This window comes from Lemur catta, chromosome 4, assembly GCF_020740605.2.
Source record: "Lemur catta isolate mLemCat1 chromosome 4, mLemCat1.pri, whole genome shotgun sequence".
Classification (NCBI taxonomy): domain Eukaryota; kingdom Metazoa; phylum Chordata; class Mammalia; order Primates; family Lemuridae; genus Lemur; species Lemur catta.
Genome location: NC_059131.1, coordinates 80,526,782 through 80,554,519, shown reverse-complemented (window position 1 = coordinate 80,554,519; position 27,738 = coordinate 80,526,782). Strand labels below are relative to the sequence as shown.

Genomic DNA, 27,738 nt, shown 5'->3' with positions numbered 1-27,738 from the left:
AAAGGATTTTGTGTGCTGAGCTGAAATGCTTAGGGCTGAAAGGCAGAGTCGTGGGGTAATGTGGCATCTGAAATAGGAAAATGAATTGAGCAATTTAAATGGTGGGGTCTGTAAAGGCAGCCCATCTAAGCCACTGCCCACATGTTCCATACATAACACCATCTCTGACCTGACAGCTACCAAATACTTGGCATGTACCTGGCACTTCAATATAATCTCTGATAATGAAATTGAAAGTGAAGGAGGTAGCCTTGGAAAAGGAGGGAGGGAGGAGAGGGAGGGAATGGTGCCTCTTTGCTTCTGTCCTGGTTGACCTACCTCATAGAAAAGTCCCTCTGGGAACTGCTGGAAGCACTGAGCGCACACGAAACATTGCTCATGGTACAGCTCTCCATTACTGTTCACGATCTTCTCAGCAGGTGCAAAGCCTCCTTTGCAGCGCTCACAAGTGGCGCTAGCCAGGGCATTGGCCATGTTGCTGTAACACACAAAGGACAGCAAATCACAGACTGTCAAACTTTTCTTCGACTTAAGACCAAACGACATGACAAGCTGATGAGCAAATTATATCTGATCACAAAAATCATATTTTATCTATAAAGTTCAATTCCTTGCTTGTTTGTTAAGTACTCTAACTGTTCCAGTCTCTTTACCCTAGGATCTTAGGTTGTGTAAGGGCCTCCTGCTTTGATCCTGTTTGTCTAACACTTTTGGCATTCTTCTTGTTAAATACACTGCAAGTGAGTGCCTACTGTGTGTTAGGCACTAGGGACACAGATGAAAGTCATGAGTTGCCCTCAAGGAACCTGGGCTTACAACTTGATAAATAGCTCTATTAAAATATCCACAAGTCAGCTGGGTGGAGCTGCCCCTGTAGTTCCAGCTACTCCCAGCTACAGGGGAGGCCTAAGCTGGGGGATCGTTTGAAGCTAGCAGTTTGAGGTAGTGTGAGTCTGTGAACAGCCTGGGCAACGTAGTGAGACTCTGTCTCAAAAAAAAAAAAAAAAAATCCACAAGTCAACATCTCAAAGCCAGTTTCTTTCTTTTCTGAGAACAGAATCTAAATTGCGTGTTAACTGAATGTCATGTCATAACTCAGACACAGGTTCTCCTTTTCAAAGCAACTGTTGAAGTACTTCTTAAAAGCAGCCAAGATGTCCCAGTCCTATTAACTAATTTGTAAGATAAACACTGAATATTAATAGTTTAAAATATATCTTAAAAGCACAGAATTTTACATTATAAATAGCACTTTACAAATAGCAAAACAGGTTCACAGAGGTGGAGTGATTAGCCCAACATTACAAAGCTAGTTAGTTAATGGAAGACATAGGACTAGAATCCATGCCCCCCCCCCATAAAATCACACAGTCAAAACAGATTACAACACTAATTTCAGACACTTGAGAGGACGTGACAGGGACACACCACGTTTTGTAGGTCAAGAGAGCAAAGCCAAACAGCCAAGTATCTCCCGCTGAGCCCAGTGGTTTGGGTAATTCCCTCACCAGTGACCCCATAGTATCTAAAGCACACAGAAGGCATTCAACAAATGACCCCAAGCTCTCTCTAACCACTGCACAGTGTCAAAGAAGAAAAGCAACATGGCTTTGACAAGCAAATAATTAGATGAGAATTTCACATAAAGATCTGTTTTGTTTCTCAAAGTCCTAGAAATAGAGAAGGTCCCTTATGCAGAGCAGTCACCAGCCAAGCAGTCCTTTGCAATTTGGCAAGTTTATTTTCAGACGCCCACTTAGAGAACAAGCCCTACCAGCATGTCTGGTCCCCAATGCAGCTTCTGACCTCCCAGATATTTAATCAATCCACCTTGTAAAGCTACTACCAATGTTCTCCTGAATCCTCACAACCACTCCATGAGGCAGACAGGTGGACAGTCTTCACTTTACAGACAGATTAACCAACTGCCTTGCCCCATCAGTTTCCAAGTTTTGCTGTTTCCTCAGCAAAAGTCGTCACACTTACGCCACCTTCCACCCAACCCAATAGAAGACAACTGTGTACTTTGCCTTCTTCCCCCAAATGTTTCAAAGAATGGCAATCCTATGTTGTACCCTTGACATAAATAATTCCATGGAGAAATACCATGTTCATCACCAATCAAAACAAAACTTCATATAATAGGTTTGAATACAGAATTCAAATGTCACAAAAAAAAATAATAAAGGAGAAAGGGAGGTAGCCTCACTGCTTGGCAAACCTGACCTAAGCCCCATGTTAAAATGAATTTATATTTAGTCATCCCAAAATTATTGTGCGTTGCGGGAAAAATCTGTAAAATTCCCATCTTTACCCAGCTTTGCCATCACCCTGATGAACTGTGGCACTTTTAGCAAAGCTCCGGAGAGGTTTGTGCTGCTTCCTTTCTCCTGACCAAAGTCCACAGGTGTTCCTTGATGGTAAAGCACAGTAAGCTCCACATCTGCCTGTAACTCTCAGTACTGCTTTGAAGAAAAAGTATATAAAAACACTTTGGAAACCACAAGATGCTACTCAAATATATGGCATTATTATTCATTCTACACCCCCTCAAAAGATTCATGAAACCTCAATGATCTTAATGGAACTCCAAAAATGTTGGAAAAGGACATTCTAGAATGACCTGGTTCATTATCACCTAAACCAGTGGTTTTCAATGTGTAGGCGTCACCACGACCCCTTCAGGGGTTTGAAAGGTCCTCTCTTTTCCAACTGCATCTCTATGGGAGGCTAATTTTCTCTACATGTTTCATCTAGAACAATATATTATAATAGGTTGAATGCAGAAGCAGATATGAGAAATTCTTTTATTATGACAGACGTTAACAAGATTTGCAAAAATGTAAAACAATGCTATTCTTCCCCCTGAGCTTTTTCCATTTTGGAAAAGTCATTTTTCATAAAAATATTAATCTAAGCAACTCACTAATATTATTAACATGTAATTGGCTTAATTTTAAACAAAATAACAACTATTTAAAATTTTTTCAGTTTAAATCTCTCAGACAATAAATACTGATAAACAAAAGTTCTTTGGGGACCTCGATAATTTTTAAGAGTGTTAAGAGGTCCCCAGATCAAAAGGTTTGTCACTGACCTGTTTACACTCATACTATGGACTGTTTATATTCAAGTTCAAATGTTCAAATAGGGGAACATAGGAATTAGGAAATAGGTAGACACATTATAAAAACAAGCACATACTTCCCATACACAGGAAAAATAAATTAGTTTTAGAGATAATGTAATATGTATTTTTCAAGAAGTATTCTATTCCTTTTAATAACAAGCGGGGGGAGGGAGGAGGAAACAGAACAGTCATCCCACAGTCCCACTGAACTGCTCACACTTCCCTTTCCTCTCTTGTCTTTACCCTCTGGCACTATGCTCTTTTAAATACTACATTTGACAGAAGTTACTTTTTAAAAGTCATGAACGACAGCTACAGCTCTTATTACATTAGTTATAATTAAGCAGCTAATTTTTCAGAAGATTTTCACTAAAAAGTGCTGATGACAAGAAATATGTAAGTGGGGGAATGCATATATGTAAAAGCCTTTAGTACAGAATCTTCATAGCTGGCCAGTCATGACAGATTTAGATGATCTACATCCACAAATCGACCTTGCACAGCAAATTTGCTGTCATGTAGCTTTCCATTATTCAAGTGCCGCATTCATCGTAATATGTGAAACAAATTTTTTGGTCTTAAAATGTAAAAATGTGTAAATCCAAAAGTCATCTTGAGAGTTGAAGCAGTTAAAAATATTAGTTACAGTTTTATAACAATTCCCTAATTACTCTCAACCAGAGCTGGTCATGAGCTATGAAGATGACGGACACCTGCTGCAATACTACACAGAACAGACCTCCTTCCACAATGGAGAAGCTAGTCAGTTAAATGCCCTTAACAATTACTTGACAAACTGAGGATTTGCAATACTTCCAAGCTCACGACTATGAATGAAGTCCATAATCTTATTTGAGTTGTTCTGCAGGCTGCTCTGCACTTTTTTTTAAAAAATCGGTTTCCTAAAACTCATTTAATAATATAAATTAGACTAACTTTTTAGAGTTAACAGCATGTTCTACATGTATACTGATTTGCTAGTTACACAATATTCCTTATTTATTAATTCAATCCTCTGGAGACAGTATTAAGAAACCCAGTTAGCCTACTTCAAATTGTTAATTATTAAACTTAACAAAAAATGTTTATCAACAATATATAATTCAATTTTTCACTGTTTCACTCAAACTGCCTCTTATTTTCGGTAAGTTTTAGAGTACCAAATTTATCCATCACAATCTTAACAACAAAACCTCTAAACCTCCCTCACGTCTGACACAATGAAAATGTACTGCTCTCAGAAACCTACTGGAGACAAAGACTTTGCACTCTGGCTGCAAAGGTAGCATTTCCCCTCACATCCGCATGTTTCCAGTGGAAGTTTTAAGCGACGAGCCAACCTTTCTGCCTCCCTGGAACATGCTGTGCTGTGAGCTGCCCTCAGAGCCCCCAGATTACGCTGGAAAACCCCCACCCAAAGACCAGTAAATAACACTGCATTAGCTAGGTCACAAAGGCTTGTGGATCGAGAGCTCATGAACCCAAGATCTGGAAGAGGGCCACTCCAGGACAGGAGACACTCACAATTTCGCGTAAAAGTCACAAAACTCCTTGTAGACTTTTATGTCACTGTGCCTGCGCTGCAGTTTGGACACAGCCCTCTCGTCTTCATTCCCATTAGCCTCGTGGACACTGTTAAGGACAGTTCCGGGGAGCTCTTCATTCTCAGGGATGACGCAGGGGTGCACTCTGGCTGGGAAGGCCATCGTGGGTGCTTGAGAGCTCTGAGCCCAGGGCCGAGAGTGGCAGGACACAGAGACGGAGAAACAATATCCAGGCCTCCCCCGCTCCCAGCCAGGGTCACTCCCACTCTTCCCACACACGTCAGCCCTGGCTTGCCAGGGTCGCTACTGCTGCTTCACGTTAAGAGCTCAGCAGCACAACATCAGTTGGCACAGGAGTCCGGATTTACTGAGGCTTTCTGTGAGTTCTAAAAAACACTCCACAACCTAGGGACAGAGTCTTTGTCAGAGCAGCCTTCCCAGTGGACTCCGGCTATAAACACTACTACAGGAAGAGAGGGCTGCTTTTTAGGTCTCCAAGAGAGTGAAATATTCACATGCCCTGGGTATTTGGCACCAGGCTTCAACACGAGCACTGTGCTTCTTGACTTTGGTAGGGGAAAGAATGTTTTGGAAGCTTGTAAAACACATCCCAGTGATCTCCCTGGTGAGGCTGAGACTGCTGGCACACTCTGAGGAGCCTCTGAACCCTTCCCTGACCTGAGTTTCCACAATCCCAGGGCATAGCTGCCAGCTGTACCCTACGGCTGCCTTCCTCCAGAAGTCTGTGAGCCTCTGAAACTTCACTCTTGGCACATAGCAAGAGTCCAAGGATGCTTCAATGAATGGAAACAAGTGGAAATACAAAAGAGCTGCAGTTTAGTTATAACACTTCTATTTGACCCCAGCTGACCTTGTAACTTAGGTGAGCCAATGTTTCTGGGCCTTTCTCATGACATGACTAAGGAAGCCATTATAGGCTTTGGCATTCTTGCCACATCCAGTCTACACTCCAGTCTCTTACAATCATGTCAGGAATGACCACAAAGATGATGCAGCACCAAGGCCAACAAAAGGCTGAGCATCTCTCTCAGGGCCCGGTCTCCTCTGCACAGTGTGCCATCCCACCAAAAGTAAGAGACCAAAGGGAGCTTGAGAAAGAAAATCTACAGAACAGGCACAGGGTGCACTGCTGGACGGAGCAGGTCACACCAGAGATAGGAGAGCCGTGGAACCAGCAGCAGGCAAACAAAACACAGCTGAGACTTCCAAGAAATAATTATAAATAACGACACCTAAGAGCCAGTAAGTGCCTCCCCTCAAATAAGGTAATCCCCACCACATCCCTTTCAGATAGGCATTATTTACAAATAAGGAAACAGAGGCACAAAGAGATTGCATACCTAGTAAGTAGGTGGTGGAGTCAAGATTTAAACCTAGGTAGCCTGATTCTAGAGCCTGTGTGAGAAAATAGCTAAACATAATTACTGGGAAGCAAAAGGTTAACCAGAAAAGATCAGGTATTGGGTACAAAATGGGACCAGAAGCAGAAAATGGGATCAAGTCTTCCCACTATGAACCTAAGATCTCAGAGTATGGGTCAGGGACTCAAAGGCTGTGGGCTATGGACCCTCCCAGGTCCACAGCCTATGGCTGCTAGAACAAGGGAATCACCATTTTTAAATAGGAAAGAAACTGTGAACTAAAATAAAATCTTAAGCTCCCCCCAGGGGACTGAATGGACCCCCTCTTGGCCAAGGGGATACCCTAAAACTGAGTTGCTGGCCATGAGGAGGGAGGTCAGACATGCTTCATCATGCATCCCTTCCCCTTCTTGGAGATGTCCTTTGTGACTCACTAACAGGTCTAAGGCTATGCAAGACAAACCTGCAGGTCCTCAATTTACATAACAAATCACTCGAGTTTGGGTATATGTTCCCTGGCTTGTCTCTGATTAACAGACTTCCTTATCTTAGCTTAAAACATTGCAAGCCTTTAGACAAAGCCTCATTTCTTTAACCAATTACAAATCAAAGAGTCTTCAAACCCACCTATAACCTGCAAGCCTTCCCCCTACCTTGAGATGTTCCCACCTTTTTAGGCCAAACCAATGTATGCCTTCCATGTGTTGATTTATGACTTTACACATGATTCCTGTCTCCCTGAAATGTATAAAACCAAACCATAACCCAACCACAGTGAGTCTACTTGCTCAAGGCTTCTTGGGTGTGGCTCTGGGCCATGGTCCTCAAATTTGGCTCAGAATAAAGAATAAACCTCTTTGAATTATTTTACAGAGTGTGGCTTCTTTTCCGTTGATAAAACAACCACATGGTTTAATGTTTTTCCTTTTTATTTATCTACATTTTTTAGTTTTTAGGTTTCTTTTTTACAATGACCATGTGTGTTACAGAAAGCTCAGCACTTGTCCTTGAGGGCACATCAGAAGAATGAGAACAAATGGTTTGAGGAGAAGGAAAGAGAAGTTTATTACTTTGCTGGCAAAGTAGGAGGATGGAGACTCCTGTCTGAAATGTCCTTGGTCCTCCCAATAGGCAGAACTACAGAGCTTTTAAAGGGTGGGTTCTCAGCTTCAGGCAATTGCTATTCAACTACAGTTGAGGATTCTTCATCTTTGAAAACAATCCTGTGACCTCCACCCAGGACCTCCCTTTACCAGGTCTTTACCAGGGCTGAGCCATCTCCTGTAGCACAAATACCAAAAGACTTAACCTGCAGTTCCCAACCACTGGCCTGAGGCAGGGATGCAGGTTTTAGTTCTCAAAAAGGAATGGAGAATATTTTAAAGAGACAGAAAATATTTTTGCCATTTTTTTTTCAGGCCATTCCCTCTGTTACATTGAAACAGAGAAAAGAGGCAGAGGAGGGAGAGAGAGAGAGAGAGAGAGAGAGAGAGAGAGAGAGAGAGAGAGACAGAGAGAGCACGAGCGCACATGCGCTTGCGTGCCATGCACAGAGGAGACAGACAGAGACAGGCTGAGTATGAGACCAGCAGCATGAGGCAGTGAGTGAAGGGTAGCATGGCAGGGTGGGGAACCACACATGCCTCCTGCTGGGATTCTCCTTCACACAGTGTCCCCAGTGATGACACCTGAATTACCTACAGTACAGGAGCCAAACCAGGAATCCGACATTGATACGATGTGTGTGTGCAGGTTTATCATTTCATCACGTGGGCAGATTCCAGTAACCACCACCCCAATCAGGATACAGGACTATCCATCACCATAGAGATCTCTTTCACATTATTCCCGATAGCCACCCCCCAGCCCCCACTCCAACACTCCTAACCTCCAGCAACCACAAAGCTGTTTTTCATTTATATAATTCTGTCATTTATAGAATGTTACAAAGATGGAATCATACTGCATGTGATGATTTCAGGTTGACTTTTTTCACCCAGCACAATGCCATTTGAGATCCATCCAAGTTGCTATATATGTTCATAGTTGTTTTTTCTTTTTTAATTGCCTAGTAGTATACTCCAGGGTATGGATGTATAGTATTTAACCATTCACCCATTGAAGGATATTTAAGTACTTTCCAGTTTTGAGCCATTGTGAATAAAGCTGTATAGAAGTTTTTCAGTTTTCACTGGGATAAATACCCAAGAGTGGAAATGCTGGGTCGTACAGTAAGTGCATGTTTACTTTTTAAAGAAACTGCCTATGATATTGTGATTTATAATAAGGCATATATATTAGGTCTCTGCCCCCATTTCCTGGCACACAGCTCCTAAAACCCCTGGAATCTCTGAAACAATAAGTATCTTTTGTATGCTAATCTCACTGGTGGCTAAGGCTCCAGGATAGCTTCAGGATGGGGCTGGTTGCCAGGAAAAACAACCCTGTGATCAGAGGGTTGGAACTTTCAGCTCCAGCATCAACCCAGGAGGGGAGAGGAGCTGGGGACTGAGTCAATCACCAGTGGTCAGTAATTTAATCAATCATGACTACTAATAAAGCCTCCATAAAACCCCAGAAGGACAGGGTTGGGGAGCTTCTGAGTTACTAAACACACGGAGGTACTAGGAGGGGGCACTCCTACAGACGGATTGGAAGCTCCACGTCCTTTCCCCATACCTTGCTCTATGCATCTCTTCCATCTGGCTGTTCTTAACTCTTCGAGTTATGCTATGTAAGCATTATTAAGGGAAAGCAGATAGGAGCCCTTCCTTTTTTCTGGTTTCCTCTATTTGCAGCTAGGACTATGTTAATGAGCGTTCTTGGCACACAATAACCCTAAATAGAACTCTTCAATAGAAGTCACCTCAATATGGTTTGGTTTCATGATCAAAGGTATCACATACTATGAAAATATTTTTAAACTGTTTAATCAATCAGGGTAACAGCATTTATATGGCTATAAAACAGATTTGTTCTGTCTCTTTGTTTACAGTTTTGCCAGATCTCATTGTTTCCTCCTTTCCTTTCTTTCACTTACGAATATCTGAACTGGGTGCCTGCAGGGAGAAGGGAGGCTGAAGTTCTGAAAGGAGAAAAGATGGACAAGAAAGAGCTAGATCATCTCCTATCACTCTCTATCTCCTTCCCATTAGCCTCTCCTTAAGAGCTAAAGACCTAACCAGTTGATTCTCGGCATAAATAATATAAAGCAAAGAAATTCTCTGCACCTTATACAAGCTACTTACCCTGAAACAACAAAGGAACTAAGGTGAGGGTTCAAAGCCGACCAGGAGGCTTACATGTGTCCTCCACTGCAACCGTGAGAGTAAACAAGCGCTGGGATTTTAGGGGCTAGGGACAGCACGAGTGGGCTGCCCTTTCTTTGGCAACCATTCTGGTAAGGTCTATTTCTTCTTGAAAAGTAATTGTTAGCATTGTTGCACTGTTTACTTTACATCATGCCTGAACATGGAATTTGTACTATGTGCTCATGATGCAACAGACCCAACAGGGCACTGAAGTATCTAGCCCACCATCCTTACAAGCGAACACAAATCACAGCCTCTGCTGCTCTGACAGATAACGTAGTTGGGGAAACAATACATAGATATACGTGGTTTCGGCCATATGAAAGCATATAATGATGCAGATTCTAGTTCAGTGCCCAGTGCTGAGTGAACAAGGGTGTTGGTATGCCACCAGTGTCTTGAAAAAGGATAAGTAACCAAGTGGCCACAGAAAGGTTAGGGGGCACCACTCTCCTATATGCAGGCAGTCACTTCTGTCAGTTAGCTACCAAAAAGCAAAGTTAAAAGAAATGTGTATTATTTTACCAAGAGGATCAAGGTAGTAATTTAAGGCCAAATAAAAATGATTGCTCAAATTTTATATCCAGGCATTTTATTACTTTTAAACCATTTTGGTACTTAATAATATCACTCTAAGAAATGTAAACAGTCCTTTGAGACTGTGATTGTAACCTTCAGAAAAAATTTTATGGGAACTCCCTTGATTCAAACTACTGCTGCCACTATAGCGGCATCAAAATAGCCCTTGAAGTAATGTAGGAGGCTATTTTTAAAGAATACCAATATGTCAGTTTTGCCTTGCGGTTCTGTTAGGTGGCTTTTGCCTGAGGCTCTCAATTCCCGTGGGTTACTCCTAAAGTTATAATCTAATCAACCCTCTATCACCACAGCTAATCTGAGTCTCTGGGAGGTCCCACAGGACAGGTCTGAACCCCAGGTCTTAAATCCACCAAGAGGAGACATTTCTATTTTATGAAAACAGTTTATGAACTCATCATTTTCTGGTCATCTACTGTGTGCCAAACTCTATCACTTACTGAATGACTGATCCACTGTGGTGGATCTGGGACCTCAGCAGAGAGGGCCTGACAGCTTGTTAAGGGACAAACCACACACTGCACACGTGATGCTAAGTTGGCCCACTCTAGTGTCCTATCCAGATGGCTGCAGAGCTTCAGATTCCATCAGTCTGTTAACTCCATGATTTCAGCCAAAACAAACTCCACATTTGACATAACACACAGCCAAAGACAAGTAACTTACTTAGAGATATCATATAAAAAATTAAGCTATTTCCAGGAGCTCAAACACTTTAAAGCCTAAATATAATCATGAGTATAGTTGTTAAAATTAAAAAGCAGTTTTTAATAGCTGGTATTTTTAAATTAAAATTCTTTCAAGTAGTGATGATTGAATTATGTGTATCATTACCAAATATTTCATTGGCAGGGCTTAAAAAATCCAAACTGGAAATTTTGACCAATTGCCCCTAAAACATGGGACTCTAACACAGAAAACGAGGACTGCTAATAAATGCTTTCCTCCATTCCACAAGTAGATTTACACAGTTGATGGTTAAACCAAGTACTTGGCAATACCAACTACTAGAATGAAGTTTTTTCAACTGCAATCAAAGGCTTCTGTGTGGTACTGGCGTACTCAAATTGCTGGGGTTGCCTGGTTAAATTACTATATGGCAAAATGAACTGTTTCCACCATAATTCTCTATCCCATTCAAATGGAAAATTTAATCTGGTTTCTGGGCTACATTAATAAAAACAAAATAATCATGAAATACAAGTAAAGATAATGGAGCTGGAAAGTTCTTTCCCATTTCCTAGCTTCCAGGACAAAGGTACTGTGTTTGCCTTCAATAGACAGTGAGGAATCAGACAAAGGTTGGCCAGAAAAAGACATGAATTTGTAATGAATATGCCAGTTTGCCTTGTCTGTTAAAATTTTTTCCTAATTCTTGATTGCATAAGCAAAAAGAAATTATTCATAACCATGCAGGCAAGAGAGTGAGAAAGAAATAAGGTGCATTTTCTCAAATTAGCTTAAAATAAAGAAAACTGCCCATTTTTTTACATGTTTGCACCAGTGTTGTGTCAATGGAAAAGAAGCCAAATTCTGTAAAATAGTTTAAAGAGGTTTATTCTTTATTCTGAGCCAAATTTGAGGACCATGGCCCAGAGCCACACCCAAGAAGCCTTGAGCAAGTGGACTCACTGTGGTTGGGTTATGGTTTGGTTTTATACATTTCAGGGAGACAGGAATTATGTGTAAAGTCATAAATCAACACATGGAAGGCATACATTGGTTTGGCCTAAAAAGGTGGGAACATCTCAAGGTGGGAGGAAGGCTTGCAGGTTATAGGTGGGTTTGAAGACTCTTTGATTTGTAATTGGTTAAAGAAATGAGGCTTTGTCTAAAGGCTTGCAATGTTTTAAGCTAAGATAAGGAAGTCTGTTAATCAGAGACAAGCCAGGGAACAGATATCCAGGCTCAGGTGATTTGTTATGTAAATTGAGGACCTGCAGGTTAGTCTTGCAAAGCCTTAGGCCTGTTAATGAGTTACAAAGGATATCTCCAAGAAGGGGAAGGGGTGCATGATGAGGCATGTCTGACCTCTCTTCTCATGGCCAGTAACTCAGTTGGAGGGTATTTCTGGGGTCCCCTTGGCCAAGATGGGGTCCATTCAGTCAGCTGGGGGACGAGCTTAAGATTTTATTTAGTTCACAGTTGCTTACTAGAATTATTATCTAAGTAGGGCAGAGCCATTTTGGCTTTGTTATAGTATGTTAAAGATAACTGCAGAGACTAAGTAAAAAAAAAATACAAATTATCACTTAACAAAGATGAAATGACCAAACCAAATTATCCCCTTATGTACCATTAATGCCCCATCCTAGGGCCCAAACCATCCCAAACACTCAACCAAAGTCCAGAAATTACAATAAATTTGTCACTGGGTGAACACTGTTTGCATCTCATTGTTTGCAAGATGATCCCTTTGAAACAAAACTTATCTAAAAGTCCATCTTTGGTGTTGGAGATAGATTTATAGCATCCCAAATTTTATGATATTTTAAGAAGTACATTCATTTCCCTCATTAGGAAAATGTATGAAATGCTATTTAATCTCAGGTTGAAAATTTTCAGGCAGCAAACGAGCAGGCCCAAATTTAGTTCTTTTTTTTTTTTTGAGACAGAGTCTCACTTTATTGCCCAGGCTAGAGTGAGTGCCGTGGCATCAGCCTAGCTCACAGCAACCTCAAACTCCTGGGCTTTAAGCGATCCTACTGCCTCAGCCTCCCGAGTAGCTGGGATTACAAGCATGCGCCACCATGCCCGGCTAATTTTTTCTATATATATATTTTAGTTGGCCAGATAATTTATTTCTATTTTTAGTAGAGACGGGGTCTCGCTCAGGCTGGTCTTGAACTCCTGACCTCGAGCGATCCACCCGCCTCGGCCTCCCAGAGGGCTAGGATTACAGGCGTGAGCCACCGCGCCCGGCCTTAGTTCTAAAATCAACAATTAAAATACAGTGTTTCCAATAGAATACTATCCAGCCATGAAAAAAGATTGAAATTCTGTCATTCCAGGCAACATGGATGAACCTGGAGGACATTATATTGAGTGAAATAAGTTAGGCACGGAAAGAGAAATACCACATGTTATCACTCGTATGTGGAAGCTAAAAATAAAGTTGAGCTCACAGAAGTAGAGAACATAATTATGATTACTAGAGGCTGAGAAGGGTAGGAGGGAGGGAAGGACAGAGAGAGGGTGGTCAAGAAATACAAAATCACAGCGCTAGGTAGGAGGAATAGTTCTAGTGCTCTACAGCACTGTAGGGTGAATACAGTTAACTATAATTTATTGTATATGTTCAAAAAGTTAGGCTGGGCGCGGTGGCTCACGCCTGTAATCCTAGCTCTGGGAGGCCGAGGCGGGTGGATCGCTCGAGGTCAGGAGTTCGAGACCAGCCTGAGCAAGAGTGAGACCCCGTCTCTACTAAAAATAGAAAGAAATTATCTGGCCAACTAAAATATATATATACACAAAAAAATTAGCCGGGCATGGTGGCTCATGCCTGTAGTCCCAGCTACTCGGGAGGCTGAGGCAGTAGGATTGCTTAAGCCCAGGAGTCTGAGGTTGCTGTGAGCTAGGCTGATGCCACGGCACTCACTCTAGCCCGGGCAACAAAGTGAGACTCTGTCTCAAAAAAAAAAAAAAAAAAAAAAAAAGTTAGAAGAGAAGATTTTGAATGTTCCCAACAAAAAGAAATGATAAATGTCTGAAGTGATGGGTATGCTAATTAAACCGATTTGATCATTATACACTGTATACATGTATCAAAATATTACTATAGACCCCATAAACATGCAATAATTACATGTCAACTAAAACTAAAAGGAAAAAATATATAGTGTTTCCAGTAAAAGAGGATGAGGCAAAAATTCCTTCTCTGCCATTATGTTAAATGAAATAAGCCAGCCACAGAAAGACAAATATTGCATGTTCTCACTCATGTGGGAGCTAAAAACGTTGATCTCATGAAGGTAGAGAAGAGAATGATGGTTACCAAAGGCTGGGAAGCGGGTGGGGGAGGAAGAGAGGTTGGTTGAGGTACACATAGACAAAATGAATAAGTTCCAGTGTTCTATAGCACAGTAAGGTGACTACAGTTAACAATAATTTATTGTGTATTTCAAAATAACTACAAGATTTTGAATGTTCTCAACACAAAGAAATGATAAATGTTTGAATTGATGGATATGCTTATTACCACAATTAGATCATCACACATTATATGTATGAAAATATTACATGTACCCCATAAATATGTATAATTATTACGCATCAACAAAAAAATTCCTCCTCTGGCATGTGAAGAAAGACTGCCTTGGTTGTATTCTTGAAGCCTACCGGCAGAGGAGAGGTGGCCAATCACAGGAGCCACAGGAAGAGGTGTACCAGGGGACAGACCAGAAAAGGTAGGGCCACCCTCGCTCTGCCTCAGGGCCCACAAGGATCCTGTAACACAAACCAGGTCCCGGAAGCACTCTGCAGTGTCAGAGATACTACCCACAACAGGCACAATTTATTACAAATAAATAGTACAGTTACTCAGTATTAACCAATTTAAAAAATACTGACATATCATCTGTAGCAGATGTGTTAAAAACAAAAACAAACAAACAAACAAACAAAAATACTGACAGCCTACTTAGAGGCCTATTTCTGGAAGATCTCTACAAAAGCTTCTCAACATGACCTAACCAACAAATATCCACCCACAAAGGGCTCTGTGAAGGACAGAGAGCCTGGGGAGGGTGGAGGAGAGCGATGGAAGTGAAGCTCCTCTCAGCATTCTCCCCTTTCTCCATGATGCTCTCTGAGTGCCTCTGACACTCTCAGGGCACTCTCACTGCCTGCAACTAGCCACCCTGTCTCTACCGTAAGGGAGACATTCTTATCACCCAGGCATCTCACCACAGAAAGAAAGATACAAGGCTAGACCAGGAAAGCAGCAGAACATGCAGCAAGAGGGCTCATTCATTCATTGCAGGGCACCAATAAATAAATGGTATGAACAACAGGCAGCCTCAGTCTGCTGCAAGCCCTGATCTATGGATGTGTAAGGATTCTGGGACAGTATCACTGGATGGCACTGTTTTGGTTTGGTAGGATGAATGTGTCCACCCCATTAGCCTAACAGTAATATAGCTTATTATAGAAAATTTCTAAAAGGCAGAGAAGAATCACTCATGTCCTTGCCAGCTAGAGACAAGCACTTTAACATTTTGATCTCTATTCTTTTTTAAATACATGTACATGTATATGATTTTAAATAAAAACACAATTGTTGCAAGGTGAATGTTTAGAATTATCTTTAATAGTGATGATTAATATATCTAGTACTTTACATATAAAAAGATATAAAATTCTTTGGATGAAAACCACTGTCCTTTTCTCCTGAATTTTCTGCCTATCTGAGACCTGCCCAGTCCTCAAATGTCTGCTCAGGGTCTTCTCTGAGAGGCCGTCTCTGAGCATTCCAGCCCTTACTGATCTTCTGTTCTGCAGCTACAGTACTCGCTGCGTGTCCCATTCAGCAAGCGGGTAAGATCTCAGTCAGATTGAACATTGTGTTCTGTATATCACAAAGGTTTACCTCATCTCCTCAACAACACCACAAGCCCCTTAAAGCAAAAACTTCTATCAAGTCTTTACACCCAGATGGCACCAAGCATGCTCTCATTGTGCAATTAATCAAATGGACATCTTGGAAGAAGCCGCTAGACAGCAGGACCGGAGAGGGCAAAGAGGAAGCCTGCAGAGGGCATCTAGCCAAGGGCACAGCGAGAGGGCCACATCCCTCCGAGACACCCAGGCAGCTCAGTCCAGTTCATGGCCTTCAGTGTGACTTTCCCTCCTCAGGAAAGACAGCTCACTCAACTGGAATCCCTGTGGTTTGAAATCAATAAACCCTCTCACAAGTTTTTTTCTCCCTGTGGTCACTCAAATAAGCAGAGTGCTTGGTCAATTAAAACAAAAAATTCTTGAAACTGTCTCTGTAGCAGTTCCTTCATGTTCAAATCATTTTTCCCTTTTGTTCTTATTGTGACCTACTAACATATATTCTCACCCCTAAACATCTTTAAAAAAGATATTATTGTGTTCTGAGCAAATAGACAAATTTGAGGAAGCCTTGTATTTCCAATATAGAACAGCAGTATTTTTAGCTAAGAATGTTGACTTAAGAGAATGCCCAGATTACCAGGAAAACTCTTCCCGTGTGTGCAGGAGCTCCTAATATGGGATGGTGGCCGTCGACACCAGACTTTCCGGCTCTGAATTACATTCTTATTTTAGGTCTGATTCAGCCAAGGCTATCTCCCTGGACACTGACCTTGAACTACGTTGGTAGAGGAAGTCACTGGGAGTTTTTATTTGTGACTAAGCTTAACATGGGGTCCACTTTCCTCAATGATAAAGTAAAAAAAAAAAAAAAACCCTGAGAATTTCAGTATGGAAGAATAGAAAACATTTTACTCAAGTCAAGTGAAAACAATGAACACTTTCAAATTCAAATTTACATATCTTTCCTTGCAGTTATTTTCTTTCTGACATAGATCATGTTTTAAGTATATCTGAGTACATTAAACAGCATTTGAAGGTATTGGCCAGGATCAAGCAAAGGAACTAAAAATAATATTTTTGTGCTAAAGTTAAAAATGTTTCTACTCTTCAACTTCAAATTTTTTGAAGTGTATGTACACAGAAAGGCAAGGAAATATCTTAGCCAGCATGACTTAGATTTTGCCATAAAAGAAAAGAGATGTGGAAATGATGTAGGGTCCCAGGAGGTCCGACCACCAGCAGCTGGTGCCCATGTAACAGCAGCCAGCTCCACCCAGGGCTGCAGCTTCTCCTGGGAGCCTCTGAAAGCTCTTCTGCTCTCCTGTCTTCAGCCTTCCTCTTCCCCTACAGAGCTCACCATCCTCTGTCACAGAATGAAGTTCTGGGTTTTGAAAGCAGTTCATAGGGCTACACAGGAAGCTCTTTGTTCAATTTTGTAGTTCTTCTCAAGAAGAAGTATTCTACAAATCTAGCAATAATATATAAAAATTATGGTAATTATGATCTCAGACAGACCCACTCATTTCCCTTAGGGAGAAGTGCTGGAATATTTCTGGGCACTGGTGATGGAGTTACTGTTGCCTCTGTGAGTCTCTCTCCCCTGCGAGCAGCACAGAGGCTACGTCAGTAGAGGGCGCTGGAGAGACACTGTAGGAGGAAGGGGTTTGCTTCCAGATCCTGCCAGCTCCTGCCCTGCAAGGCATTCTCCAGGCATCAGGCTCCTGCAGCACCCACAGCTTGTTCAGTGACCAGCTCCTGCAGGGCATGGTGTGCACCCCATGGTGTGCAGCATCTTCCCTGGCACCAGCCCGTCGGTGGTTTTGCAGCAGGGTGTCGCAGGCTTTGGCGGTGCAGGGCAGCCAGCAGCACCCACCCCCTTGGCATTCAGTTCTGTAGGGGGGAGGGTGCCTCAGGTGAGATACCTCACCATGAACAGCCTTCCCTGGACCCTAGAGGGAGGATTTCCAGTGAGCTGCACCACCTACTTCTCTGCCATTCAGAGAGGCCTGGCAGTGTTTTCCTGGGGTGCGGAGTACAGGGGCTCCTGCTTCAGTGCTTTAACTCAGCCCTAGGGGTAGTGGCTGCTCCTTACAGCAGCTAATCTTACACTCTTGCTTTTTCTCTGCTTACTATCCAATCCCTTATTAATCCAATATCCTATTAGAGTTAATAATTCTTTCTATATTTATATTAAACCTTTCCTGTTTAAATTACTGTGTGAGTTTTCTCTACTGATTGGACCCAGACCTGTAGAAGAGGCGTATGTCAGGACTCTGTCGTTGATAGTTCTTAGACCTTTTGGGCCCTCCTCTGCTGTGAGGCACGTGTCTCACGTAGCAACTTAAAATATCTTTATTTGCATTCGAAACTAGAAAGGGATGAGGGGAAAGACTGGGTTAGCAAGTAAAAGTACAGTGTAATAAAATGGTCAGTTAAAGGGGAGTTCAAGTCAGTCCATACCATAATCTGTTTCTCTAAGACAGAGGCCAGAAACAGACTCACTGTTCAACCCAGGGCCAGAGGATATGGCAGCCCTACACCCCCAGAGTCTAGACCAGGCACCCCTTCCAGATGGCACTCTCTGGCACTAGTGGCCTGTCTGGGGGCCAGACAATGTGGGTTCCTGTAATATTTACACACTGTGTTGCCCTAGCAAAGAGGCAAACAGGGACATACATCCCATGTCAATCCTTAAGAAACAAGAGGAGAATAAAGGAACCTGAGGTCTTCAGTTAGCTCTTACTCCTCTCAAAGATTATAAGGAGGGTGATAAGAACAGCAAGCTTCTCGAGCACTCTCTGTATACTGACACACTTGGTTGTGAGGTATTCTGGGCTGCTTTACTGTGAGAGCTACACATGCCTTCTTAACACAGCCATTCCTGGGTTTCGCTTCCTGCCATATTACTCTTGCAATATAATGAAGCAGCAGCCTTTCTAAACAGCCCTTCAATTTAAGAATATTTGTGATGAAAGGACCTCTTTAACACTGACGTGCATGGCATCTCTCCAGAGGTGCGCCCATGACAAGCAGGCAGCGTCAAAGGCAGAGATCCTGGGGGTCTGAAAGCCAGCCCTGGGAGGGCTCTAGGACTTGCTTCACACCAACGTCAAGGGCAATGTTCTATATGAGCTTCTGTTTTTTCTGAGGGGATTGGGCAATATCTAAAATATAATATTAATACAATAATAGTTTGGACAATTTCTGTTACAAAATGAGCTTTCAAGAGATGAAATGCCATCTCACTATCTCTTCTCTTTCCTTAGCCTCTACCTCTCTCCCAATCCTCATAGATATAAAAATTAAACTGAACAGTGGGCATGCTGAATTAACGTGAGTCACTGAAAATGAGTGCAGCATGAGAGCTGGCAGTGGCCACACCAGAGAGCAGCAGCTAGCCCCTAGTCACCCTTCCCTTCCCTTTACAGACATCCTGGTAGAATAAGACCCTGACCGAATGAAATGGGCCAGCGATCAACTGACTTCCATCTGAGCTTCGTTCAGCTTGCCTCCTCCCTCGCCATTCTTACAGGAATCCTTGAGGACATAGCTCCCTCCTCCTTCCCTTGGAGCCTTGCTTCTATTCTTCTATGCCACAAAGAGGGCATAGCCAGCATCCAGCACCCACCTCAATCACAAACCTCCAAGAAATACTAGTTCTAAAGAATAGCATGCAAGAGAGAATCAAGAGAAAAGCTTGGGGAGAGAAACACCACCATGGAGCTCAGGGAGATTATTTTATGACAGTTATTTTTGTAGTTGAGACACAAAGACAGACACACATACACATGTGTCTGTACCTCTTAACATTTAATTACTTAAATATTATAACATAAAATGAACCTGAAACCTTCCTGACCGTAGGGCAATGAAACTCCCTGCTCTAATCCTTTTATAAACAGAACTGTCGCCAGAGGTTTTAGCCCAGGATGGCAAATGTGCACTTGCACAATTCTGGGCCTACCTAGTCCTTTAATTGAAACCTCTAACCAAGCATGAGTAAGGCACAAAACAGAACAATCTCCTTCACAGCAGTTCATAAATAAGAAAGCAAAAATGTAATCAAAACTAACTTGTCATGAGGCCAAATTGCTACGCTGGGAAAACAGAAAGAGCAAATAACTGAGCTTCAAAGAGCTTAGAATATATTAGGAAAACAAATCAAATGTTGAAACACTAAGAATGGTTCAAATAAACTAATAAAATCATATGGACTGAATATAAGCAGAAGAGCTAACCTCCTAATGATAGTATCTCTACTGGTTGTATCAAAGACCACGATTTGATCCTATTTAAAAGCAGTGTCATTTTTACTCTTCCATAGATAGCAATATTCTAATCTATTAGGGACATATGACCACATGACTATTTCAAGAGACAGTTTTACCTTTTTAGATAAATTGCTCTGAAAAAGGAAATTCTGTGTTAAAAGAATAAATAGGAAAAAAAAACCCTCACTAAATCAATCACTAAGAGTTAATATGCTGGCAAAAACAGAGGGAAAGAACAGGAAGCAATTTGAAAGGGCAAAATCAAAATTTTATATTGCTGTTATGATCAAACATTTAATAATCACATGGGATGCATGGATGCTTCCTGGACTGGAGGGGGAAGGAGAAAGGAAATCGCCTGGTACAGTTTATTAACCTGAGCACAAATACAATCAGAAGAATAATATTATAATGGCTCATAAGGCTACGTCAGTGTTTTCTCATTCAGAAATCAATGTGTATACTTGTTATTCAGGTACAGATTGCCTCTAAGTAAACTGCTTATATAAATAGACTTTTAAAGGTCAATTTACCTTCCTTTTTGTTTAATATTTTCATCTAAATTTAGGCAGCCTGAGTCAGCATTTCAGTGCTCCAAGGCCAAAATCCCAGGGGCTCGTGTACAGCTCTGCAGAAGCTGCTTATGTCATGCCATAACTCACATTTTGGTTCTACAATAATATCTACATCCTTTCTTTGTCTTTCTTTCTTTCACCCAGGCTAGAGTGTAGTGGTGTCAGCCTAACTCACGGTAACCTCAAACTCCTGGGCTCAAGTGATCCTCCTGCCTCAGCCTCCCAAGCAGCTGGGATTACAGATGTGTGTCACCACACCTGGCTAATTTTTTCTATTTCTAATAGAGACGGGGTCTTGCTCTTGTTCAGGCTGGTCTTGAAATTCTGACCTCAAATGATCCTCCCACCTTGGCCTCCAGGAGTTACAGACATGAGCCACTGCGCCTGGCCTCCTTCTTATATTTTCAAAGCCAAGGAGGCAGAGAAAGAAGTCAGGAGGCTTTTTCTCTGGCCCATTTACCATTCATTTGGCCCTAAACGTCATTTTGTGACGTAAGGTCTGGCACTGCCTGACAAAGAACAAACTGTCCAGGATCACCAGGACTCTAAGTACACGCTCCCTTGGGTTTTTCTTCATGATTTCATCACACTTTCTGTGAATGGTCTTTATGTGACCTTGAGACACCTTGATCCTACCTATATCTTACATACTCGAGCACTTAACTTCTAACACTGTGTCTTTAAGGCAGAAAAGATAGCTGAATTCAACAGATGAAATCACCGACACAGGGTATTTATAGGAAGCAAAGAGCAATTAAGTTTCTGCTTTTCAAACATATGTGGCTTTCCAAACAGTAAAAATGGAAAGCATCCAATCATTTGATATTTAAAATGAAACACAATAAATCCTCCTTGAGTAGCTCTACATCTGTTAATAGCAAAACATTTTCTCCTTAAAAAATCATATTCAGTTGGCAAATGGAGAAACTCAAGCTCCTAGAAATAACTGACTTGTAAAAGTCAATTACTAAGTGGTAATCGAAGACATTGGATTCAGTCTCTGGCTACACCCAGACTCTTCACAGTTATCTTAAGTGCCCCACATTCTGTGAGCCAAGCTCATCTTTTCATGATAAATTTAAATTATCTTACAAATGAAATAATTCCATCTCTGCTCATGGAGATCATGGTATGTTCATATTTCTGAATCCAATCTCTTACCCCTACCACACTATGAGAAATTTCACTTTAATAATGTTAGGAAACATTGTTCTTTTTCAACACAAAATATGAAAGGTTAATAATTACCATAGGCAGACATCCTAGATTAAGGTAAAGGATCCTCTATTTCTTTCTATCCTTTTTCTCCCACTCATCCTCAAAATTATACATTCCAGAGCCACAAGTGGTAAAGTCCCAGTCTGGTTTATAAGCCAACTGACATGAAGGTGGCCATGATGGGTCACAATCACTGATAAGCCCCAAATAAACGAAAAATTACAACATGATAGTTACATAAGAGGAAAAGGTTAAAACTGTATTATTCATGATACATATCTCAAAAGTGCTTAAACCTTTGATTACTGAAGACTCCAAACATGTATTAAACTGGTGAGTATAATGAATCCCACTGAACTATTACCCAGCTCCAACAGGTATCCAATCATGGTCAATTTGTTTTATCCATTCCTCAACCATAAAATATTTTGAGGCTAGTTCCATACATTACATCTTTTGATCCATAAGTTCTTCAGCATGTAAGCATGATGTAATTAAGTTTTTATTTCCTACAGTGGTATACAGTAGCACTGTGAATTTTGAAGGAGACTCAGTACAGCAATGCCTAAATTCCACTGTTTCAAAATCACACACTCTTAAGTGAGGGCAGGCTGTTCTCTACAGGCTTTCAAATCATGCTCTTCTAAGCTGAGAAGGTGCGGCAGCTGCCACAGGACAAAGGGAGGTCACCAGGAAAAGAATCTACAGTCTGGCCACCACACCCCTCCCCTCCTCACAGCACTAACGCAGAGCACGGTGATTCTGTTTCATGCACCAGAGTCCCCAGGAAAATCCTGTCTGGGGAAAAATGACTCTTTGAAAAACCCTTTCTTTTTACATCTGGAGGAAACTGAGGTTCAGAGAGGCCCAAGTTACAGTTCCACTTCCTCATGTGGTAAATGAGCTCACGCAAGTCATAAGAAGACGAAATGTCAAACAAATATAGTAACTACCTACTCCTTTTCTGAGATTCTCAAATAGAAAGTCTGCTATGTAACTCATATTTTCATTCTTTTGTCTGTTCTTATGACAATCAGAAGCTCTAAAAACATTCACTGGGTTTCTGAAATGGTCTATTATTGATAGATCTATTTCTATTATGAGTGAAAGTTAGCTCACTGGTAGCTGAATCAATCAATCTCAAGGCTCTGTCTCCTCTCTTTCTTTCTATATATCTCAAAAGACCATCCTAGGTTCAATACAGAGAAGAAACTTTTTGAGAAACAATCCTGTAAGTCTTTCTTTTTTCCACCCAAACATGGCTGAAACATTACAAATCAGAAGCCTACATGTTAAGCTGTGCTCTACTTATAGTTCCATGCATGCTCACAGTTCTTCCCTGCAAACCTGCCATTTTTTTCATTCTCATTACCTCTGAGTAATTAGAATTCTGACAATAAAATGTGCCATTTCATCTCAATACCATTCGACAGTATCTTCCTTAAATAGTTACAATAGCAGATGGCAATACAGAGATGCCAAAAGATGATGGCAAGAAGTGTCTGCTGAGTTGCACAGTTGCTTATCGTGGTCACCAAAACTATCAATATTGCTTAAAGCACATACGATGAAAAAAATTCTGTTTAAAAAAAAAACTTTATAAAACTAATTACTGTCATATTTATCTTCAAAAATAGATGCACTGAAATTTTTCTCAACATTTTAAAATACATCAAAACATACTCTGCACTACTTCAAATAGATAACAAGAACCTTTACTTTGGGTGGGGTTTTGAAGGAGGTATATTTACAATCTTATTTTTAAAATCCCTATTTATGCTACATTCTATTATCTTTTAATGGCTTAATTTGGGGAAAAAAATCCAAATACTCTATTCTGATTTCACTGCCTATACAGCAAATGATCCAATAAACTGCTTTCATAGCTCATTTTACTCATTTATTCATTCACAAGTGTTAACTGGATATCCATTAAACCATGCCTGTGGCTAAATGAGAGTCAGAAATGACTCCTAACACCTGGACTTACTTGATAGTCACCTTCACATGGATGGTACCTGGAGCCATATACACTGAAGAGCTCTGGGAAGAGCTGAAGGGAAGACAAAGGAAAAACCGAAACGAAGCACTAACTACTACTAGGAAAACTAGGAAAAGGCAGTGCTGGGGAGAGGAAGAGAGGAGGAATTTTTAAGTATTATTGCTATCAGATTTTAAGGAGGACTGCATACTGGCTCAGTAATCCTAGCACTTTAGGAGGCCAAGGTCGGAAGATTGCTTGAGCCCAGGAGTTCAAGACCAGCCTGAGCAACATATTGAGAGAGATCCCATCTCTGTAAAAAGAAAATAGAAAAATCAGCTGGGCACAGTGGTGTGTGCCTGTAGTCCCAGCTACTCGGGAGGCTGAAGTGGGAGGACTGCTTGAGCTCAGGAGTTTGAGGTTGCAGTGAGCTATGATGACGCCACTGCACTCTAGCCTAGGCAACAAAGTGAGATCCTGCTTCAAAAAAAATTTCAAGAAATAAAGGGAAAGTAACCTGAGTTGTGGTGAAGACAGACACACAGGGAAAAGACAGCCATGTGATAAAAAAAAGCAGAGATTAGAGTGAAGAGGCATCCCCAAGCCAAGGAACACTGAGCACTGCCAGGAAACCCTGGAAGATAGAAGCAGCAAGGAAGGCATCGCCCCTTCAGGTGTCAGAGGGAGCATGGCCATCCTGAGGGAATTTCTGACTTCTAGTGTCTAGAACTGTGAGACAACAAATTTCTGTTGTTTGAAGCTTCCCAGATTATGGTACTTTGTTATGGCAGCCCTAGGAAACAAATACAACCATTAAAAAAAAACCAAAGGAGTTTAGTATTTATGTGAAACATATTTAATAATAATTATTTCTAAAAGATTTTTTTATAACAGAATATTCATGTCCAAAGTTTGTTTTAATCACAGAATAGCCATTGGGTCACAGATATATAATAAATTGCTATGTTTCCAAGATACATAAATATATATAAAATAAATAGTACTGTTTCATTTTAATAGCATCTACCAAAGTATTATAGGTAAAACACAAGTTTTGGTCAACTGTCTTTTTTAATTTTTATAATTGATTTATACCTGATACTTGAAGATTTTCTTTAAAAACCAACATGAAAGTAACTACAATTATTAAGATCTTAAAATTTAACTGTCATAGTAAATCATTTAGAAAATTTAATGTGTATTGACAACACATTTATAGATTGATTCTGTTAAAGGTGAAGTTGGTTCATTCCTAAAAGTCTCTCAGTCAGTGCAGAAAAACAGAAAAACAATCCTTACCAAAAACTTTTCACTTATTTTTATTATTTCTTTAACAGATCTAATTTTTAAGCAATTAACAGTGCTATTTTTAATTTCTGCATACACTCCACTAATACAGTCATAATCACTTAATAACGGGGATATGTTCTGAGAAATGTGTTGTCAAGCGATTTCATTATTGTGTAAACATCATAGAGTATAGTTGTACAAACCTAGATGGTACAGCCTGCTACACACCCAGACTAGCTGCTTCTAGGCTACAAACCGGTACAGCATGTTACTGTACTGAATACTATAGGCAACTATGACACAACGGCAGGTATCTGTCTATCTAAACATATCTAAACATAGATAAAGAAGAGTAAAAACATGATATAAAAGATAAAAAATAGTACACCTGTATAGGGCAGCTCCATTATAATCTTACAGGACCACTGTTGTATAGGTAGACCAAAACATCATTATGCAGCACATAACTGTATGTAGAAATATTTTAGGTGACAGACAGAAAAATATACTTTCCTTCAGAAAATAATCTTTCCAAAACTATTGAATGAGAAGAACAAAATAATCATAATCTATACTCTTGTATATGTATCCCTCTCTTAGGCATCTCTCAATGTGATACTATATAAATTATAAGTTAATAACAAAGACTAGAAAAGTAGAGTGTAAAGTTTAATCTAGAATAAAAGAGGTACCTCTAAGCCAGTTTAGCTTTTCATTCCTTTATTTGTTCAATGAGAAATAGACACTGAACAGTGACTACCTATGAGGCACTGTGGTAGGTGCTAGAGATGTGAAGGAAATAAGATAAGTCCTCTGGTGTTGGAGAATCCCCTCTCTGTGATGTAGGGGAGCGATGTGAGAAGGGGTGAGGAGAGCTGCCTGCAACACCAATTATTACAATATGAGTACCTACAATCAAACACATACGAGAAAGCACTACTAACTTTTAAAGAACAACACTAGCAAATTGATGGCTCTCCATACCAAATAGAAAAAAATATTTTTTATTAATTGTGTAATGTGCTTGTTCATTGTTAGGAAGATTAAATGTGCTCTCACTGAACCATCAAATAAAAAGAACAGATAATAATGGCAAAGCTGCAATTTTATCCCCCTAATTGTCTAATAGACTGTATTTCTAAAACTAAAATTCCAACATAGTTAGTCAAAAGATAAGCCAAAAAACAATCAGCAAATTGCAAAACAGGTATGCAAGAAGACTCAAATCCTAGGTTGACCTACTCCAACTTCACCTGAATTCTGAATACTAACTTATTTGAATCAAGGACAGGATTTTACAGCCTCTAGTCCTTTTTCCTTCCTTACAGGATCCCAGTGCAGGAAAGTCCTTAACACAGTGCCTGGCCCGTAACAAGGGCTCAATAAATGGTAATATATTAGGAACACATGATCTGAGTATTCACTCTCAAACCAAGGCAAGGACATTCCCACCATTTAAAAATGATTTTATATGCTTTATCTAGAAAGATATGAACTTGGAAAGCTTACTTAACAACCAGAAAGTAAAGGCTACTTTTTCTTTGCACTTCCATTCCTGATTATCCTGATCCATCCAGGAATCAGAAGGACACTTCAAGGCCACTGCTGCAGGAAAGGAGGACATGAATAAAGTCTAAGGCGTGAAAAGCTCATTGCTACTGTCCATCAACTTTACGTTTTCACTATACTCCTAAATTATTAGGAATACAAATTCCAAAGTACATTTTTTAGGTTCACATTCTTTTCAAATGGCCAACACAGCCCTGATTTTATCTTGGCATGATAAATCTAACTGGGAGGCGGGGGAGTGGGGAGGGCAGAAGTATAACCAAAGTAATAACAGGGAAAGATCTAAGGGTTCTTTATCTTAGGGCTAGACCAGGGGTCAGCCCAGGTTTTCTGTGAAAGGCCAGATAATAAATACTTTTTATCTTTGTGGGCCACACTGATCTGTGTCACAACTCAACTTTGCCAGTGTAGCACAAAACCATCACAGACATACAAATAAGCATGGCTGTGTCCTAATAAGACTTTATTTACGAACACTGAAATGTGAATTTCACATAATTTTCACATGTCAAAAATATTTTTTTTATTATTTTTTTCAACCACTTGAAAATGTAAAGTCCATTCTAAGCTCCTGGGCCATATAAACCCGAGAATGATAGTTCACCAACCCCTGTGTTAAACTATTCTTTGAACAGCCAGGAAAGATTTGAATTTTGAGGTGTCCCTAGTCAGTTATTTATGGATCCCTTATATTTGAGGCAGAGCAACAGGGACTCTGAGAATTTTCAAGGGAGGAAATAGTTCAAGTGTGTTTGTCATTCAGGTATCTTCAAAAAACACATAACATAATTTAAAAGATAGAATAAACAGTTAAAGGAGTAAATATACATACATGTGGGTTATATCTTAGATGCTATTTTGGGGCATCAAAGATTTCAGGGATAAAAGGGTCAATTCTCTGTAAAGCTCTGAAGCTTAGGACTATTTCTGAGCCCACTGGAACAAGTGTGAGTTACTTCACTCAAACTATAACCCTCAAACACAGTGGGTAAAGTTCCACTGTACAAAGTATGCGAATAATGTAAGTTTCAGGTCATATTAAATACTTAAACAAAAATCTATAAAGCCCAGTGTTTGTCACACTGCCTTTTACACATGTCTGTTTTGGACAATTTCAAGTTTGAAGCCAGACTATTTTCATGTGTATTACAGTGCTCTTTAAATACTTATACTTTATGTTTCAGAACACAGCCTTTTATTTAAGCTTAAGAGGAAAAAAAATGTTTTCTGGCAGTGGGCATGGCCCTTTTCAAGTTATTTTGTTAAAGTCCACAAACATGGCAAGAAAATGAACATGTGACTAAGAAGGAATGA

General features: G+C 40.5%; 1 protein-coding gene across 8 annotated transcripts in view; it reads right to left on the bottom strand.

Annotated features, from left to right (window-relative positions):
- LIMS1 (LIM zinc finger domain containing 1) overlaps positions 1-27,738 on the bottom strand; it is a 132,517-nt gene that overhangs the window by 18,474 nt on the left and 86,305 nt on the right. For 6 of the 8 annotated variants that reach the window (XM_045550365.1, XM_045550364.1, XM_045550366.1 and 3 more), the window contains exon 2: positions 319-478. In XM_045550365.1, coding sequence (XP_045406321.1) covers positions 319-478 — 160 coding nt within the window. Of the gene's footprint in view, positions 1-318; positions 479-4,654; positions 5,129-27,738 lie in introns of those variants that run through there. The other 2 variants (XM_045550359.1, XM_045550358.1) reach the window with 1 other exon arrangement.